Consider the following 20,307-nt stretch of genomic DNA (forward strand, 5'->3'; position numbering starts at 1 on the left):
GGGTTGCTAGGCAACAGCCGGGAGACGCCGTTGCGCGGGGCCTGCGCTGATAACCAGCCTCCGTCCGCCCCGCCCCGCCCTACTCTCGAGCCGCCGGGTTCCAACGGCCCCACCGGGGCTCAGCGCGGCAAAGGCTTTGTCAGACGGGGCGGGTGGGACGTGGGTGCTTCTGTCCTTCCTCTGGATTGACCTGGAAGGAGGAGGCTGAGGCGAAGGAGCCGGTGTCGGGCTGCAGCGCACAGCCCGACCTTGTGTGCATTTCTCTGCCCCATTTCACTTTTGCGGAGCTTACTCCTAAGTAAGTGGGCGTAGGATCGTCGCCTTAGGAGGCTCCTCAAGACGCCGTGGCCGGGTGAGGACTTTATACAGTATAGCAAAAGGGATTCGGAGAGTTGTGCAGGCAAGAAGATGGCTAAAAAGACTGTGTGTGTTGATGGACTCCTGATGGGCACTTTGGACCAGGGGTGCCTTAACTTTTTTCTTGGGAAGCATTAAAAACATGCCTTGCATTGGCTTCTTTTTCGGTGAAGGTGCTTGCTCAAATTAATTTTGTTATGAGACTGTCCCTGAAATATTTGGATGGTCATGGATGGCTCTGTTATATCCTAATGTCCTGGAACTTGCATGCTTTATTAGTGGCTAAGCGGCTGGTTTTACAGCGTTGCAAGGACTTGATATCTCCTCCAATAGCTCCTTAGTTGGAGGGCTTTCCTCTCATGCATCGCATGGAAAAACTGCTTTTGCCTGGAGATTCAAAAAGCAGAACTATTCTGAGATCTGGGACCCCTCTTTAGAGCTGTTTGCCTGATATGCATGTCATATTGGCTTTGCCAGAGTCTATTCCCCTTTCTCCAAACTTTTCTGTCTGCTTCGCTCCCTTTTTTCTTTTTGATTCTTGGTTTTGACCACACGTGCATGATTTGTGTGCTTATTTTGCATTTTTCTGTTGTGAACAGCCTTGGGATCTTCAGATGAAGGGAGGTATACAAATATAATAAATAATAATAATTTTGCAAAATGCTACAGTGGTACCTCAGGTTAAGTACTTAATTTGTTCCGGAGTCCGTACTTAACCTGAAACTGTTCTTAACCTGAAGCACCACTTTAGCTAATGGGGCCTTCCGCTGCTGCCGCGCTGCCGGAGCACGATTTCTGTTCTCATCCAGAGGCAAAGTTCTTAACCTGAGGTAATATTTCTGGGTTAGCAGAGTCTGTAACCTGAAGCGATTGTAACTTGAAGCTTATGTAACCCGAGGTACCACTGTATTGTGAATTGACATGCTTTGCCATTGTGCTTACATTTCTCATTTACTGTTCGTGTTTAGCTTAATCTCTTGTCTCTGCCCTTTCAGATTAATACCCACCCTTCCCCACATTCCCATCATGGAGAAGTATCATGTCTTGGAGATGATTGGCGAAGGCTCTTTTGGAAGAGTGTACAAAGGGCGTCGCAAATACAGTGCACAGGTAAGAGCACAAGGGAACAGGGGGATGGACCTCATCAACAGGCAAGAGAGTTAATTTAGGGAGAGTTGTTTCCAAAGATTGCTATATTAGAAGTCTGCTCCTGAGCCTGCAGTGGTCATTGTTTCACAACGAGTTTTTCAGGGACAGACAGAGGGGAAAGTAGTGTATGACACATTTCCAGCCTTTTAAAATAATAATAATAATAATAATAATAATAATAATAATAATAATTTTTTGGCAGGTGGTGGCCTTGAAGTTTATCCCTAAAGTGGGTCGCTCGCAGAAAGAGCTGAAGAATTTGCAGCGAGAGATTGAGATCATGAGGGGACTTCATCATCCCAACATTGTCCAGATGCTTGACAGTTTTGAAACTGATAAAGAGGTAAGGGACTTGCTGGGAGTCCTTTTTAAATGTGGGAGGTGAAGAAGAAAATGGTGTCTTCCTGGCTCTGTGGAAAGTCCCCCAAGAAGCAGAAAGGCCTGAAAATGGCTACATTTTGTTTGATGAAGTTTAGGTTATAAGGTGTTCTCCAGATGTCTCAATGAGTACCTAGGAGGAGTGAACTAAAATTTATCCATTTTGGTAACAGCTATCTAAATTATACATCTTGTCTGTGGAAGTTTGGATTGCCACATCAAGCCTATTGGTTCATGAGGCTGCATCAGGCAATTAACCTGCCAAGACCTATCAGCAGAATGACAATATCCAAAGAATGTCCCAACACACTTAGAGTTTGGAGCTCTCCATAGGGACCTTCATCAAATAAGAATGTGTTGGTAGCTGCTGCACACTCTTCTTTTGATGGTGGTTTCCTGTTGGCTTCAAACAGCACAGAGAGCTTAGTCATATTGTCATTCCCTACCCACAAGTGTCCCACCTTTGAAAATGTTCTCATTGGCATTCTGGTCTTGTTTATCTCCTTCAGGTTGTGGTAGTGACAGATTATGCTGAAGGGGAGCTTTTTCAGATCCTTGAGGATGATGGGAACTTGCCTGAGGAGCAGGTAACTATGACAAGAAGAGTGAGTGGGGATTCAGTGTGATGAATGACTCCAGGAATGGGAGAGTAGCTGGAGTGTGGGTAGGTGTCAGTCTCTGCTAGGCCATAAACCCTCCAGCTGTGTACTTTGACATGAACCTGTTACATTTCCTGGAATAGTGACTGAGGTGCTTACAAGACAGTCCTAATCTTTAAAAAGATGATCTGAGAAACTAGAGACCCATCCCTCTGAATTTGATACCAGGGATGATATTAGAACAGCTTAAATCAAGGAAAGGTTTAAGGAAGTTGGTACTGTATGTCTTTTTGTTTATAAATTTTTTTAACCAATTTATATATTGCTCAAATTGGAATATCAAAAGTGGTGTATGGTACAATATAAAAACACAATAAACCATAAAACATTACATACTCAGTATAAAATTCACCATGATTATTAATAAGAAGATAGGAAGCTGCCTTGAGTCAAACCATTAGTCCATCTAGCTCAGTTATGTCTGCTTTGACTGGCAGTGACTCTCCGGTGTTCTAGACAAGGGACATTGCCAGCCCTATCTAGAGATGCTGAGGATTGAACCTGGGACCTTCTGTATGCAAAGCTCTACCACTGAGCTACAGCCCTTATCCTAAATAAATAAGAATATCTGGAGTCACACTTCAAGTGATGCCTGAGTGAACATATGCGTTTTGAACTAGCGTTGAATCTGGAGAAGAGAAGTCTAGCAGCAGATGGACATGATTGCAGTCTTCAAATACCTGAAGGGTACATAGAAGAGTGGAAATGCTTGCTCTCTGCTGCCCTCAAGGATAAAAATAGATCTAGCTGTCTTAGGATAATACAAGTAGATTTCTGTGTGTTGAGGAAGGACTTGTGATTCACAATTGAGGGGCATCGGCAAAGATAACAAAAAGGAATGGAAGTTTTATGCTGGAGATGTGGGGCATCCCTACAGGATTAAATGGGCTTTGCAAAGTATCAGGGTTGTCATTTTCTTTCAGGTGCAAGATATTGCCTCTCAGTTGGTCTCGGCGCTCTATTATCTGCATTCCCACCGAATTTTGCACCGTGACATGAAACCCCAAAACATCCTTCTTGGGAAAGGAGGAGTGATCAAGCTCTGTGACTTTGGGTAGGTACGTTAAGAACTGATCTCCCCAACCAATCTCTGGTCTCATTACTGAAAGGTCTCAGTTGTCTTCTTTCTTTCCTGGGAAGGTTTGCCCGTGCAATGAGTATTCACACCATGGTGCTGACATCTATAAAAGGCACGCCACTGTATATGGCACCTGAGCTAGTGGAAGAGAAACCCTACGACCACACAGCTGACCTCTGGTCAGTGGGATGCATTCTGTATGAACTGTGTGTGGGGACACCACCCTTCTACACCAACAGCATCTTCCAGTTGGTGAGCTTGATCATCAAGGACCCCATCAAGTGGCCAAAAAACATGAGCCCCAACTTCAAGGTAACTGTACTTAAATGCCTTCCCCACTCCATCCAATGATCTCAGGGCAGGTTTAGATGCATTGCTTCTTTAGTCTCATTTTATCCACACACAAGAGCCCTGTAAGGTAGATTGCCCTGCTAAGGGCCATCAGAGATATATTTTGCTCTAGAAGCTTACACTTTTGGGTTTCCCATGACTCAAACTCAGCTATCTGTATCTCTGGCATTGCACTGTATGTATCCATGGTTTGAGTTTGTTCTCTCCTTGGAAGCTTGAACACCTTAGATTTTGTTCACTCATGCCACTTGGCCTCTTTCACACTGTTGGTGTGTATGTCTGAAAGGTAGAAATGCAGGTTTTAAGTGCATTCTCCAATCCTTATCCTACCCCACTGCCTGTGGGGATTAGACTGGGATAGGAGTATACTTGCTAAGTCAGGGGTGCCCCCCAATTATTTTGACTGCATCAGCCACAGCCAGCGTGGCCAGTGGTTAGGGAAATGTTGTCCACAATGTCTGAAGGACACCACATTGCTACATCTGTGCCAAGGAATGTAGCTCTGTGTGCAAACATGTTTTGGTGGTATTGGGGCCACCAGGTTTCTTTCTTAAGGCAGAATATGCAGCCATGTTTGCAAGACTTTTTTCAGTAATCTTCAGAGCTAGAAACTTAAAACTGAAAAAAATGGGAACATTCTGGAAAATGTGCTTTTTGTATGCATGGATTGAATAGACTCTTCCCACAGCAACCAAGAAATTTCATTGGCTCCAAGGTTTTCCTTGTAAAATTAGCAGCTGGGGCTATAGACTATAAGTAGTGTGAGGACGTGCAAGTGACCATCTCTCATTACTGTGTAGAGCTTCTTGCAAGGCCTGTTGATGAAAGACCCTCGGCAGCGCCTGTCCTGGCCCGAGTTACTCTATCACCCCTTCATTGCAGGGCGGGTCACTGGTGAGTACCAGCTGCCATGCTTACTTGCAATTTCCCCCCATCTGGCTCCTGCATCTGCCTTTTCTTACAGAGCCCAGTTCAAGCAAGCCCAGTCACCGACATGGACATTTCTCTTTTGCAGTAATTGATGACACAGCGGATCAAGGCATTACCAACCCTTTCACCAGCAAACTGCCTCCTGAACTGCAGGCCCTGAAAGAGCAGCAGACACACTCGCTGGCCCCTCACAGTGGCCAGTCAAAGATCTTGAGGAAAGCACGGCAGAAGATGGCCCAGGAGGCTCGGAGAAAGGTGAGAGGCAGGTTGTACCATTGCTGGCAAGGCGACTTACGGTATGGTGGGATCTGGTCCATTAGAATCATCCTGTGTTGCTTGACTTCTTTCAGGAGATGGGAAAATCCAAGGCTTCGTTTAAGGAAGAAACCCCCAAGGGGGTCCAGAGCCACACACACAAAGCCTGCCTTGCTCAGACAGATCCCAGAGAAGCGAATCGGGCAGCTCCTGGCACTGGAGAACAGAGGCACCCTAGCCTTGGAGGAAAGGGAATGGAGTGGGAGCAAAAGGAATCTTCCCCCACACCTCGGTGAGAAGAAGGAGTTGAAATGCGTTTATTTTGTTGGGAATGTGGTATATGATACACGTGCAAGGGAAGTGTGGATCTAAAGCTGGCAGTACCAGACACCACACAGAATCAGAGTAAGGTCCAAATCTTTTACTGCTGTAGAAGTCATAGGCTCAGCAAAATAGCTCTGGACAAAGTTATACATAGAAACGTAAGTTCCAGCTTGCAGGATTTTCAGATAGAGATACTGTTGCTCTAAGTAATACCAAATGACCAAGACAACACTGGAAACAACTAAATTAGCTGACATATATATGTCTCAGCTTCTGCCAACCTAGCAGTTTGAAAGCATACCATTGTGAGTAGATAAATAGGTATTGCTGCGGTGGGAAGGTAAATGGCATTTCTGTGCTCTCTGGCACTCTTCATGGTGTCCCGTTGCACCAGAAGCGATTTAGTCATGCTGGCCACATGACCTGGAAAGCTGTCTGCAGACAAACACCGGCTTCCTCGGCCTGAAAGCGAGATGAGTGCTGCACTCCATAGTCACCTTTGACTGGACTTAACCATCCAGGGGTCCTTTACAAGAGAAAACCAAAGCCGGGGTGAGAACATTTCATTGCTGTGTAGCCTGCCTTCAGCCTCTCATCCCTCTTCTTCATGGACAGAGAGAATCGGATCACACAGGATTACGAGCGGGAATTCCCAGAGCTGAGGCCAGAAAATGGCAGAGCAGAAGCACGAGGCAGACGCAGCATTGACACTGTGGATCTGGAGACTGAGGTGAGCGCATGGCCAGGTACCACAGTCATTTGCATAGTTGCAAGAAAGTAGTGTCCTGGCTTTCTGGTGGTGGTGGTCCTCACTGACTCACTCTTGCCTCTTAGGAGTTGGATAGCGATGAGGAGTGGCAGCACTTGATAGATGCCACAGATCCTGCCCATGTGCAGCTGAGTGCCCCACTGAGTCTTCTGGGAGACCCTGCTTTTGTGCAGCGCATCCATGCCCGACTCAAGGATTCTGGTCGGCAGGTGAGTTGTAGGGAAGGGCTAAACACACACACACACACACGGTATGTTTGCTGTATGCTGGGTATGTCCTTCAGAAGCTAAGCGAGATTTCCTACAGAGAGAAGAGGAAAGAAACTGGTGGAAACATGCTTTCCTTGTTGAATTCCTTTGGTAGTTTTGGCCTTTCAGCTAGTACATGATGAGCCACATACATAGAGACTAGGGACAGCTTGGAAAGATGGAGACTCTTAAGAATTGACAGGGTATAGAGGTCTTATAAAAATGTGTGGATCCTAGAAAGGAAGCTGGGCATGTCATTAACTCTTTAGTTGGGAGCAACATCTCATGGATGAATTTTGGGATGGCAAGAGTGTGCTGTGATGCTGTTGAAGACAGAGTGACTGTGGAATCAGTAGTTTGTATGGTGTTTCTAGAGCACTTTAGGCATTGGTGTGGGGAAGGTCTCTGTTTCTGCCATGCCTCTTGCCCTGTATGGGGACAAGTTGTATGTCCTATGTACATGTACCCCTTTTCCTTATACAGGTGCTGGAGGGAATGCTGGAGGGAGCTTCCCATCTTCGCCCTGCCCTCCATGTTATTGGCAACTTGTTAAGTACCCGCTGTGACACGGAGCTGTTGTACAACTTCTGCAGTGACACAGGATTATCCCACTTCCTTGTGGAGCTAGCGGGAAGTATCCTGGAGAGTATCAACATCAAGCAGGTAGAGAAGAGGCATTCGCCAAAACAGGGGGTAGCCAACGTGGTGCCCTCCAGGTGCTTTAGAATACAACTCTCTCCCTCCCAGCATGGCCAATGGTCAGGGATGATGACCACATTATCTGGAGGACACCATGTCGGGTACTTGCATTTTGAAGAGTTAAAGCGTCTAGGTGCATAGCAGGCTGTTAATTGGACCTTTTTCTTATTGGACTATAATCCAAAATAAGCATATAGTATTTGGATTTTTTTTAAAAAAGAAGGTTCATTATGTAAAAGTATTTAACTTGCACAAGGTTAAAACCATTGTTAGAGTGTTCTGCAGAATCTGGGATATTTTGACAAGAATCATAAGCAGCTAGGAAGAAGAGGAGGTATGAATGGCGGACAAGGGGCTAGGAACTGAGGGCTTGGCTGAGTAACTTTATCACCTGATTACTTGAAACCTCCAGGGTGTCTGACCTTACCACAGCTGATACCAGCATGTTTAACATATATGTGGATAACTCTGGGAACTAAAAACATTTATTGGTGAGATTATTTAAAAGCCTCATTCTTTGATCCCAAATTTTGTGCCGCATGGAGTTTACACTGTAATGGAAAACAGTCTTTCCTCTACAGATCCTGTGCATCTGTACAAAGGTTAAATTTGGCACAGAATTCAACCTACTTTACTGAGAACTCTGTTAGTTTCCTCCTCCTCCCATTCTTCTTACCTTGGCAGATGATTCCGGTAGTTCTTGATTACTGGTTCTTTCTATGGGGCACCCAACCAGTTGGAATCCAGCCCCCAAAACACATACCTCTCTCTCTATCCCACAGCAGCCCTGGTACATCACCCTACTGATAGACTTAATCACTGTCCTGTCAGCCTACTTTGCCAGTGATTTCAACCAACAGCAGAGTGGAAAGAAGCAAAGGTAAGACACTTTCATGGCAGATGAAATATGAAGGTGAATTATGCTATGTTGTCGGCAGTATGGGAGTAGGCATGAATACAGTAAATACCAAAAAGAAGCAGTTTCATTCCACACTCTGATGCCTTGTGCCATTATTTAGTCTGAGAACTGGAAATGGCATATAATGTCCCTAGTTACCTGTCATCATACAGGTTCTGAGAATTACACAATTATACAGTACTGGCCAAAGAAAGGGAGAATCTGAGTGCCTGTGTTGAGCTCACTGCCATGTTTCAAGGCTAAGCTTCTATGTCGAACCTATAAACACAGATACTTCTCTAGTTTGCAGGCATTCCACAGTTCTGCCAGTCGCTTCCTTGCCCTGTTACCTGCACTGCTGGTTCAGCCCACAGACCAAGAGAGCAGGCTGCGAGAACAAAGCCTGATGGTAAGGGTCCCTTTGAAGCCTCCTATCTCCTGGTCTACTCATCTCCATCTTGTCTCAGTCTCTCTCCCTCTCCCTTCAGCATCCTTTTAATGTTTAATGCTCAGTTTAATTTCATTAAATTTAATTTAAGGGAAACTATATTAAATTTAATTCAGTTTTCTTCTCAATTTAATGTTCACTTCTCCCTGCCTACCCCTGGAACCTGTGTGTTTTCAGGCTTGGGACAGAAATGGGTTCCAACCCAGAGTTTGACTTTTTCAAAGATGAGGAGCAGCTATTGTTCCTACATCCCAAAATATATAACATATTTGTAGTACATTCATTTCTGTGCCCTCTTTTGTCTTTGGCTACATACAGCATAGCATAGGGCTTCTGGAAGGTTGCCCAGAAGGGAATGCGGGCCTCAGGTTGAAAAAGTTTCCCCACTCTTGCTCTAGGCTCCCCACAACTCCCAGACCTATACTATCCTCACTGCAACAGCATCTCTTGTCTCTTATCCTTACAGTGCTTCACCCACTTGTGTGAGAGCATGGATTGTGCCTGCCCGTCCATCTCCATTCCCTTTTACACCAGCTTGTTTGAGGAGCATCACCGCCTTCTGGATGTGCTCTGCCGCGGGGCTAGCTGTAAGCAGCCAGCTCAGGAAGGTAACAAATGCTGTGGAGAATGTGCCCATCTGACTGCATTTTGGGATAATGCAAAATTCCTCCTGATTCCAGACTAAACATCTGAAAGAACTTTCCGACAGTAGGAGCTGTTCAACAGTGGAGTGGTCTCTCTTGGGAGGTTGTGGACTCTCCTTCCTTTGAAGTTTTTAAGCAGAGGTTGGATGGTCATCTGTCATGGATGCTTTAGTTGAGATTCCTGTATTGCAGGGGGTTGGACTAGATGAACCTTGGGGTCCCTTCCAACTCTACGATTCTATGAAAACAGGCCTTTTCAGTGGTGGCTGCCTAATTATGGAGTGCTCTGCCCAGAGAGGCAAGCCTAGTGTCATCTCTATTTTTATGCACTAGGCAAAAGTGTTTCTTTTACCCAGGCTTTTCACTCTTAATTTGATGGTTTAAAGGTAGGGTGGATGTAGTAGACCTCCCTTTTATATGGAGGATGCATTTGGGTCCACTTTGAGCAAAAAAGTGACAAATAAAAGTAGACAATAATAGATAATATCACTGTAAGTGGCATTTGTGTTCCACTTCCAGTTGGTGTATTTAACCTTACTTGGTGTATTCTGTTTGCTCCCCAACCCCCAACAGTGTTCCCCAAAGAAGCAAAGGCAGTGCAAGAGTGGAGTGAACACTTGGCAGTTGCCTCTACTGCAGCCCTAGCTGCATCCTGCGGCATCCCAGGAGGGCACAGCACATGTCATAAGGCCAAAAAGCAGGTGGGAGTCTTATTGGCATTTATGTTTCTGAGAAGTTGGCTATATTGCTCCCTCAAGTGGTGGAAACTGATAATGGTGTTAGCACTGAAGGCAAGGGATTTCCATTGCAGATCTCTCAGCACGTAGCCCAGAAGCTCATTGAGAAAGATAATGACCTGCTTCCAAGTCTTCTCTCAGGAATTGAGCGCTCTGCCTCTTCTCTCAATGGGATGAAGGTAACGCGTCTCCCCATGTTCCCTTTCTTCTCTGGGAGTCGGGGAATTGGTGCCCAGGGCATCTTATCCTTGGAGGCAACATGCCTTAATGCATTCCCTTTTCCCTCCTCACTTGGGAAGAAAGTGATGATGCTTCGGTGGTCTGATCTTGCTTTGCATTTCCATCACCCAGGTCCTGTATGCCTGTTGCCATGTCAGTCTGACTCTGTGCCATCGCTTAGCAACTCCAGAAAGGCTGAGCTCCCTGATTTGTGCCCTGCAAGGCAAGGTATTTTTTTATTCTGAAACTGCAAAGAGAACTGCCTCATCATGAGCACATGCAAAGTCTCAGCCCTAAGAAGGTGGGGTGGGGGAGAAAGGAAGCTGCCTCTTACCAGGTCAAACTATTTTCCCATCTGATATTGTCCACTCTGACTGGAAGTGTCTTTCCCTGGTCTTAGTCAGGGGGTCTTTCTCATCAACCTGCTCCCTGATCCTTATTTAATCAGAGATGCTGGGGTTTGAGAGTTAATGAGCAAGGAACTGGAAACTGTATCAGGGAAAGGATGGTGTGGAAACAGGAGAGGCGTTCCAAAATGATTGGCATGGGCAGGGGACGGGCACTGAGATAACCATGGTTTTAGAGCAAAACATTGTGAGAGGAACATTGGGTAGCTTCTCTTAGGAGTGGATATGGGATGGAAAGGTGATGGTTTATGGGCCCAGTGTATCAGGACTGAGCCTTGTCTCTTTGAAAGGTCCCACTGACTGAAGTGGCACAAGTACAGGCAGCTGAAGCCTCACTGAGACTCTTCTCCCTCCTGCTCCTCCAGCTACAGATCCTCCCACCTCAGTAAGTGTTGTTGCTTTGGCACCGTTCATATTCTTGCCTTGACTGCTTGGGAACAAGGGAAAGGGCTCGCAGAGACTTAACTTGAGTTGTGTGGATTGGCAAGAAGTGGATTGGCAAGAAGTAAGGAGAGTCAGTGCTAAAATGGGGAGGCGCTTGACACAACCCTGGTTTTGAGGGATATGCCCCATTGCAAAACGTGCCAGTCCAAGAGATGTTTTGCAGGAAGATGTACAATGGTGCTTCACTGTGCTCTGTAAGCAGATACATCCCTCCCACTACACTCTTTTAACGTTTGCTGTAGCTGTCCTAAACTCAGGAGCAGCTTGCCCAGAGTGGGGCCCAGTAGCAATAGCCTCCCAGCTATTTACACAGAGTATACATAAGGAGAGAGCTGGCACCTGTGTTAAGGACTAGACTTCTGGTGACTGTAAGCCGTGCTGAACTGATGGCTTCTTAGTCTGAAGCAGAAAGTACCCAGCAGTGAGCAACAATGCTGCCAAGAAGTTTTTTTTTTTATATTTAGAAAATGAAATTACTGGTTTTTAGGATTCCACTGAAGCTGCTACATAACATAACCACATTTTTTGAGCCACAGTGCAGCCCCAGCCTTAGTTTTCAGCTGCCGTTCCTTTTCCAGGCACACACTTAAGTGTCTGGCAAGTATTGCTAGCTTTGAAGATGAGGGCCTTGGCATCCGTTGCTTTCATCCTTCTAATGCTGCTATTTCTTTGATTGTGGTTTAGGTCTGAAATAGTGCTGAAGGAAGCCATGGCTCTTTTCAACCATGCAACAGCTACCTCTGTTCTAGTGAGTAATCTCTACTCCGGGGTAGAGTTTAGAACTGTCTATATAGATTCTTTTACCCCATATGTGCAATCTGATTGTCAGTAGCCCCAGCTGTAGGTTTGTACTCACAAGAAACTCTTCCACAATGTACCCGATGGCGAGTGATGGATTCTCACTAAGGTCAAGGAAAGGACCAAACAGTTATCTTCCCTCACACAGTTGGAGGTATTGTAGACAGAGCTTCACAAACTGTGAAAAAGAGGTATCCCACTGTTCCCACAAATGTGTACTAGATACTTCTGGACTGCAAAGAAATGGTCTGCCTGTTACCCTGTCATACCAGAGGTATCGGAGTTGGACTTCTGTAGACTATGAAGGAGAAAGCAGCGCTGCCATTCCTGCGGGGAGTCTAATAACTAGATTTGCATCCAGTTCAAGTAAAGAAGGCATTCTGGCCATTCCTGCACACAGAGGGGTCTCTCTGTCTTATGCAGAGTGCTGCAGGATTGCTGCTGACATACTTCATTCAAAATGGCGCTGCTGTGATGATCAGGCAAGAGGAAGCCATGGCCATTATAGCTACTGTATTCACAGAACCTGCGGAGGTAAGAAACCAGCTCTAGACAGACGGGCAAATCAGGACACATAGGCCACTGGCTGTGTCATGCTTGTCATGCCATATAGTGGTTGACTTTGAGGTCACTGTCTCAGGTCTAGTCCTTTCTCTTGGTGTCTTTCAGCTATGCCTGCCACCTCCCATGGGAGCTGGCTTCTATGATGGGCTCCTGCTTTTGATGCTGCAGCTATTAAGCCAGGTATGACTTCATGTCCCACCAAGCAGCTTCCTTGCATTCTCTAGAGCAGCATTGGCCAACCTGGTGACCTCCAGATGTTGCTAGATTGTAGCTCCCATCAGCCCCAGCCAGCATGTGGTCCAACAGACAGTTATGGTCTAACATCTGGGGGCACCTAGTTGGCAAAGGCTGCTCAAGAGGATGTACACAAATGATCCAGGAGGTATTAGGGAAAGTATTTACTGTTAGGTGAAGCAGAATGGGGTAGGGTAAAAAATGGCTGGCTTAATTCTGCCAAGGCCATGTGTAGCCCCTCAGCTCTTGGCAGTAGGGAACTGGCTCTCATCCAGGTGCTGTCCTGTCTGTTCATGGACTTCCTTGGAGGTTGCCCTATCCACAACTGGAAGGGCCACTTTGGGTCAAAGGACGGAGCAGCCTTCCCCAACCTGGCATCCTCAGTGTTTTGGGGCACAATTGCCATCACCCCAACCATTTTCTAATCTACACTTAACTGGGGCTGATGGGAGGTGGAGTTCCAAACATCTGGAGGGCACCAGGTTGGGTAACACTGAGATAGAGAAAGACAGCACAGTCTAGAACTGGACCTAAACAACCCAGTTTGCTAACATAGTTAGCAATGTTTTCTGCATAACATAGAAAGCATATTTTCTGGCTAGGTGGCTCAGTTCTTTCTACAGAATTTGAAAGTTAAAAAAAAATACCGTTGAGGACATTGCACTATTCTTATCTACAATTTGCTGTGTATGTATATTTGTGCGCCTGAAGAAACTCCAGCCAAATTCTCACCTATAGCCACCTGCATATTACCACATTGTTTTTCCCCTCTTATGGACTAGAAGTTTGCTTCCACCCAATTAAAATATATTATGATAGCTAAAATGTAATAAAAGCAGAGTCTTAGGATTCTGCAGGATTGACCCTGTTCCATCTTTGAAAATATATGTTGCAGTTGGTGGTGATGAAGACCTTAAATTCCCTAGCAAAATGGGGAGGGCAGTTAAGTCCCTGCCCTTTCTGGGCATATCAGCTGAGTTATGTGCAGCAATTCCTCTTAGTGGACGCCCAGCTTCCTGCTTTTTAGATACAGGTGGGAAGAGAGGTCTAGTCAGAAAGGGTTTAGGTCTGTCAGGCTACAGAGGGAGCATCCATGGAATTAAGGTGTCTCCGATGAGCCAAATCCCTGAGCTGCAATGCAGAATAGGGTGTTTGGGCTCCCATCTCACTGCTCTGGGGCTTGTTCCTCTTCTGTCAGGGAGATCCAGCAGTAGTGCGGGAGTTTGCTACCTCCGAACTCTGGGGCATCGTGTGGCATCGCTTTGCCATGGTGCTCCACTTGACTTCTCAGGAGCCAGTGATGGAAGGAGACACCCCGAGAGCTGGCCAGCAGGCACCAGAGCCATACTGGAACCTCATCTCACCACAAGGTACAAAGTGGCTTTCCTTTAGTAAGAACCACCCCAAATTGCCTTTGGGCGTCTCCTCTTGCTATTTACGTGTCAGAAGACAGAGCTGAGGAGGTTCGTCTTGGTGAGGCTGTATATAAGGATGCTCACAGTCTTTCCATGGTGCCAGGCCTGGTTCTGGCAGTCACCTCTCCGATAGGGAAAGGCAAGGGGACATTGAATAGGTGGCTAAGGGGTACTCACTCATACTTTCCCTGCTGTAGGAACCTTACTCTTCCTCAGCTTAGCCCTCTTCATCTTCACACGAGAGCCTCACCAGTGCCTTCTCCAGCTGGGCCAGCCCAATGGGGTCATGATGGCAACCCTGAGCAAGCTGCTTGAACCTGACTTCCTGACTTACTTGGCACAAACGTGAGTGATAAATCTGGGGCTGAGCTATAGAAGGAAGTAAACTAAATGCTGCTAGAGTGGGACAAGGGCAGGAGGCTGCTGCATAGAAACATACTTGTCATTTACCCAAACACAGCACAGCAATACAGTCTCCCCCAACCCTGATTTTGGTCTAGCTCCTCCCCTTCTTACCAACTCCCATTTTCAGCAAGAAAGCTGCCCCAAGACGCAGAAGGGACCTTCTGTGTCCCTATGTTCAATCTCAGGAATGTTCCAGATACATGCAGCTGAATCTGGCTTTCTAACAACCTTTGTTTTTATATTAAAGATGAGGTTTTTAGGATTATACTTGTCCGTGAAGGTTTTTATTGAACAGGCCATTGGATTAGATTAGATTAGATTAGAAAGAGGCACTAGTTGTGCTCTGCATATCTCCCAAACTCTCCTCAGTTTCAGCTTCTTATTACAGCATCCCTATGTACACCTTATTCCTTGCCCTTTTCCAAACTTCGCCAATGTATCTGATTCCTAATTCCAAAAATTACAGTCAAAATAAGGTGTGCACATTAAGCCTATTTCTGCTTTGGTATAACACAAAAAAGTTAAAGGACCCCTGACAGTTAAGTTCAGTCGCGAACGACTCTGGGGTTGCGGCGCTCATCTCGCTTTAGTGGCCGAGGGAGCAAACAGTTTTTTTGGGTCATGTGGCCAGCATGACTAAGCCACTTCTGGCAAAACCAGAGCAGCGCATGGAAACGCTGTTTACCTTCCCGCCGGAGTGGTACCTATGTATCTACTTGCACTTTGATGTACTTTCGAACTGCTAGGTTGGCAGGAGCTGGGACTGAGCAATGGGAGCTCACCTCATTGCGGGGATTCGAACCACCGGCCTTCTGATCAGCAAGCCCTAGGCTCAGTGGTTTAGACCACAGCACCACCCATGTCCCTCTTGGTGTAACATAGCTATAAAAGAGCATATTTGCTTCTTTTATAAAAAACAGTGATTTGGCTCAGAGCGATTAACTTTTTGTTCAAGATATCCCTTAAAACCAGCACGTAATGGCTGAAGGCCAGGCCAGGGCAAATGGAATATAGAATGTTGCCTTATACCAAGTTAGACTATTAATCTACCTCATTTTCATTTATTGTCTACACTTGACAGATAAGAGGCTCTCCAGGGTTTCAGACCGGAGTCTGGAGCTTACTATTGCAGCCCAAATATACTTACAACTGGAAGTTAACACCTCACTTTGACGGCTTTCTTCCCTCTTTCAGGCAGATGCAAGAGGATGGTGACCCAGAGCTGGTATCAGCTGTTGTGCTCCAAATTTGCCAGCTGTTCTGTTTCCCCTTTGCTCTGGACATGGACCCTGAAACTTTAGAGCTTATTACAACAGGTCTAAGGGACTCTGAAATCCCTGCACAGTTACTCCAGGTAAACCTTTTCTCATGTTGGTCGTCTAAGCACTAGATGCAGACTCTGCCTTAGCCAGACCAGTTGTCCTGCTCCACACAAAGCAGTGCCTTTCATCCTGATTCATGGTGGTTGTGCTTATGTGGATGAACTCAAAAAACTGCTTTTCATAAAATGAGGCACCATGCCTTTTTTGAAGGGGGTTGTAGGCTGGGGAAGGGATGGAAATGCCAGTCTCATAAAGACATAAGGATAAGGGAATTTTTACCCTTTATGGGAAACATTTTTAAAATGATCAAGGTTCAGAGTTATGTCCAACAAAGTTGTCCAGTTTGTGGAAAGACTACAAATAGATTTTGTGGCTAGGGTGAGGAAAGTAAGTTCCATTGCATAAGCAGAAGTCTTTGCACAAACACAACTTTGTTGGTGCCAACTTCATATGCACACTTTGAGACACTATTCTGCTTTTGCTTTCTTTGTAGGCCTGCATTCACCACCTTCCCTTCTCAGAGACAGAGTTGCCATTGAGTCTCCTGTGCCACTTGGTGCTGAGCGACGAGGGAGTCATTGAGCAGGTGGTGGGGGTGGCTGCCTCAAAGCATGCTGTTGCCTTCTTGTCTGCCGTTTTGCTATCAGACCAAGTAGCCCTTACTGCAGACTTGCTTTCTCTGCTCACCCACATAGCCCGGGCCAGTCCAGCTCACCTGCCTTTCCTACAGAGACTCCTATGTGGTTCAGACTCTGCTTCCCAACCACTGAGCCACCTGCTGTGCCACCAAGAATGCCCGGTTCGTGCCAAAACTTGCAGCCTTTTGGGGAACTTGCTGCGCCACAGACAGGGGTTTCCTCAGGTTCTGCAGGACCAGATTGGGCTGCTGGAACATCTGCTGGAACGCCTTTCGGATGAGGACGAACATGTGCGACGCTCAGCCAGCTTTGCTGTTGGCAATGCAGCCTACCAGGCTGGCCCTCTTACTCCAGCCCTCAGCAAAGCAGTCCCTTGGGTTGTTCAGCTCCTGAGTGATCCGCAAGCCAAGACCCGCTGTAATGCGGCTTCAGCACTGGGCAACTTGGGCCGCCAGTCGGTGGAACTGGAAGATTTGCTGATCCAGAGCAGGGTACCTGGTCGTCTATTGGATGTGGCCTGCCATGATTCGCAACCAGCTGTGCAAGAGGCAGCACTCATTGCTCTTCGATCTATTGGCCAGCAGCCCAGGATCCACCAGGTATTAGTTCAGCAACTGTGGAGGGAAAAGACTTGGCGAGCTGAGGGCAGGCCCTAATAAACCAGCAGTCAGATTTATTGTGCTTCAGTTAATTTCTGACAATGCATAACGGAAGCCTTATTGCAAGGTTACCTGCCGTGGTTGTTGAGGATAATGAAGCTTTGCTTGCTGGTCAAGAATTGAGGTTTGTACATTGGGGCAAAAAAGGAAAATGACATTGGTAGGTTCTTGTTGGCGGGGGGGGGGGCGGGGGCTTGAGAGTTCATTGCTGCTATTAGCTGCCATATTCTCTTGACCCTTCCTTTCTATGAGAGAAGCACTTTACAAACAGTCAGTGTGTGATAGCTGACTTGCTTTGTCATCTTAATTAGCAGTTATCAATATAACTCAACCTGTTCCATTCTTTCAAAAACAGTTGCACATAAGTGAGCTCCAAACTATTACACCACTGGATTCTCAAGGAATAGATGTTTTTTCCATGATAACTTTCTGTTGGTTCCAAGTGTCCCTGAGCTTATATTAGGTCATCCAACAGTAGATCTCATTCTTCCTTTACCTAGTTACAATCATCACTTTTTATGTGTAAGGGTGGTATCCAATGCACTTGCTCTGTTAGTGCGAGGATTGGCATTTGTGTAATGGAACTCTCCTTGATTCTTGTGCACCTCACACCTTCCCCAAATTTGCTTTGGATGGCTGTGGAAGCCCCTTAACAGATTTAGAGGGTTTGCAGGGAGGAAGGGGAGTTATTTTGCACAGCCAAAAGGCCTTGCACTGACAGTACACTGAATACAACCCTAAGTTGCTAGTCCCCTTTCTATGAAAACATGACTGTGCTCCCCAAGAATCATAGAATTGTAAAGTCGGAAGGGTTCCTGAGGGTCATCTAGCCCAACTCCCTACAATGCAGGAATCTCAACTAGATCATATGTGACAAGTGGCCATCTAACCTCCGTTTAACAACTTCCAAGGAAGGAGAGTCCAACACCTCTCATGGGAGTCTGTTCGTTCCACTGTTGAACAGCTCTGTCAGAATGACATCTTTCTCAGTACCAGACGTTGAAGATACACTGGAGTTATGAGGCTCTCTATAGAATCCTATTGCTGTGTTATTCACATTGAGGGAGTTACCATAATTACTCAAAAGGGGGCCTTGTTTTCAGTCCCATCCCCAACATAACATATTCCTCAATCAGCTGTGCATTACTTGCAGTAGATGGAAGTCCCAACACAGTGTCCTGATAATGCGGAAGTGATGTTGGAGGCAGGATTAAAAACACAGGCCTTCTCTAAGTAATTGTGGTAATGTCCTACATAGCTTAGCACAATAGGCTATGTCAGGGCACAACATATATCTGTCCCAATCTCCTTTCCAGGTGCTGGTGTCACTCGGAGCAAGTGAAAAGTTGGAAGCACTTTCATGTAACAAACCTCAGACTAGTGCCTACAGTAGCCCACGGCCCTCATCATCAAGGCATTGTAAGAAATTGATCCACCTCCTGCAGCCTGCACACAGTGCCTGAGAATTCAAGAGGGTTCCAATGTGCTCTTCCTTCCAAACACCAGAGGTTTGGAGAACCATGGAGCTGAAATATCATTGCAGCTACTGTCTTGGAGTGGACTTCAATATGCCAAAATGTCAAGAGCGCGCTAGTCTTTCTAGCTGAAGTTGGAAGTAGAACTCTGTTTTACATCATCTGAACAGCGGTACCATAGTCCGCTGTTCAGTAAGGACACCATCCAAGCACCATTTTCTTGCTATGAACCATCCATGGAAAAAGCCAAGCTGCTGTGTTCTCCTATCTAAACAAGACGTGTAGCTAAAACCCTAGCTCAGTGCACTCTACATTAAGTGCCTTGGGATACTGGTCTTTCATGAAGTTGTTTTTTCTTTTTTTCTGAGAATTTCTTCCTTTCAATTTGAAGAAGAGTGGACAGCCACAAGTCACCAAGCATCCCTACTGACTTTTGAGGGTCAGAAGGCAGGAAGCATTTTCAGTTTTTGATAGGAGTTATAGTATCCTCCCTGGAGCCTCTGATCAACTGTAATGGATTGCATGCATTATTTATTTCAGTATTTCTTTGACTAGGACCCTGACCCAGTTGGTCTCTTGTTTTTTTTATATTTAATAGTGTGCTTTTGTAATAAAACCTGGTTTGTTTTCTCACACGTTCCTCCATATGGATGTAGCCTAGAGGCAATTGATGGAAGAGAGTTGAATCCCACCCAGAGGTCTTAAAAAATAAGTTGTGGGTGCAGAATGGCATCCATTCATGCAACAGGGCTCCCTCTTTCCCTAAAATCTGTGCTAGAGGATTGGGGACCTCATTTCATGCATACCTACACCACTGAGTGCTACACTGAATTACACCCTATGCCAAAAACACACTTAGATGCAGAAAATATATGAACATTTTGCCACATAATCTACCTAACTTGAAACAATTATTACAAAATTGAACATGCAAAATTATCTTCCATATTTGTGTTGGGGATTACTGGGGGAATGTACAAATAAAAAAAGTAAGGTTGCAATTCTAAACACATTCAGCTGTAAACAAGCTTTGCTGAACATTGTAGGACTTACTTCTGCATAAATGTGGATATGTGAGCCATAATCTTACACCCAAATAAAAGCAGGCTTTTGTGAGAGCTACTGTATCATGCAGTGTGTCTGAGATAAGAAAACTCAGGCTCGGGCCCGAAATGCAATCCTCCAAGCCTCACTATCTAATCCTTAGGACTCTTCTTCACAGCCCTTAGCAGTCCCGCTTGAGTGTTTTTGCCTGGCTGAAATGTGTCCTAGCATAGTGATAATGCCCTTTGCTTGCCTGGATGTAGGATAGAAAGAACCTACAGTTCAAAGTTAAAATTTACAATCACCAGCACTAGCATGTGGTCCTTGGAAGCCTGCCTGAAGGGAATGCAGTCCATGGGCTGAAAACCATATATGCTGAAGAACCCAATGCACCTGTAGTAAACTAATTTTGCAAGCTTAGCACCATTTGTTTGGAAAGTCCATCTTTGCTGTGCATGGGGGCTGAACTCTGGGAACACTAGGTGTAGAGCCCATAGAATCAAAAGCAGCTAAACTGGATTAATCTACTTGCTTTGAGAATCTAGCAGAAAAGTGAGCTGAACTGACAACGGTTTCCACATTGCATGGAAGAACTTAGTTTAGATGAGTTAGGAGAGTTATAGCTGTATCTCTGTTCCTTTACTTTACCCAGATGTCCAACCTCAAATGACACCTGCTGTTAATAGGCTTTACAGACTTCTCAGTTACCTTAGGGTAGCTGTTAAATGAGAGGCAATAAAGGGGAACAGCAGCATTAAG

At 45.8% G+C, this 20,307-nt stretch overlaps 1 protein-coding gene across 2 annotated transcripts; it reads left to right on the top strand.

Moving 5' to 3' along the window:
• On the top strand, positions 1–19,137 carry STK36 (serine/threonine kinase 36). 2 transcript variants are annotated; one of them, XM_083624510.1, is made up of 27 exons: positions 1–352; positions 1,353–1,467; positions 1,709–1,849; positions 2,394–2,471; positions 3,467–3,597; positions 3,684–3,933; positions 4,773–4,866; positions 4,988–5,157; positions 5,253–5,449; positions 6,097–6,211; positions 6,316–6,459; positions 6,982–7,161; positions 7,980–8,077; positions 8,399–8,504; positions 9,010–9,151; positions 9,761–9,888; positions 9,999–10,103; positions 10,276–10,371; positions 10,841–10,935; positions 11,679–11,742; positions 12,216–12,326; positions 12,462–12,536; positions 13,789–13,960; positions 14,203–14,350; positions 15,605–15,764; positions 16,226–16,969; positions 18,346–19,137. In XM_083624510.1, exons 2-27 carry the CDS (start codon positions 1,384–1,386, stop codon positions 18,490–18,492), a joined length of 3,975 nt encoding a protein of 1,324 aa, XP_083480636.1. In that variant the 5' UTR covers positions 1–352; positions 1,353–1,383; the 3' UTR covers positions 18,493–19,137. The 2 variants fall into 2 exon arrangements, with proteins under 2 accessions (XP_083480636.1, XP_083480637.1); XM_083624511.1 differs by having other exon boundaries at positions 96–298.
• The last annotated feature ends 1,170 nt before the right edge of the window (positions 19,138–20,307 follow it).

The sequence above is a fragment of the Podarcis filfolensis genome (assembly GCF_964270895.1).
Source record: "Podarcis filfolensis genome assembly, chromosome: 1".
Classification (NCBI taxonomy): domain Eukaryota; kingdom Metazoa; phylum Chordata; class Lepidosauria; order Squamata; family Lacertidae; genus Podarcis; species Podarcis filfolensis.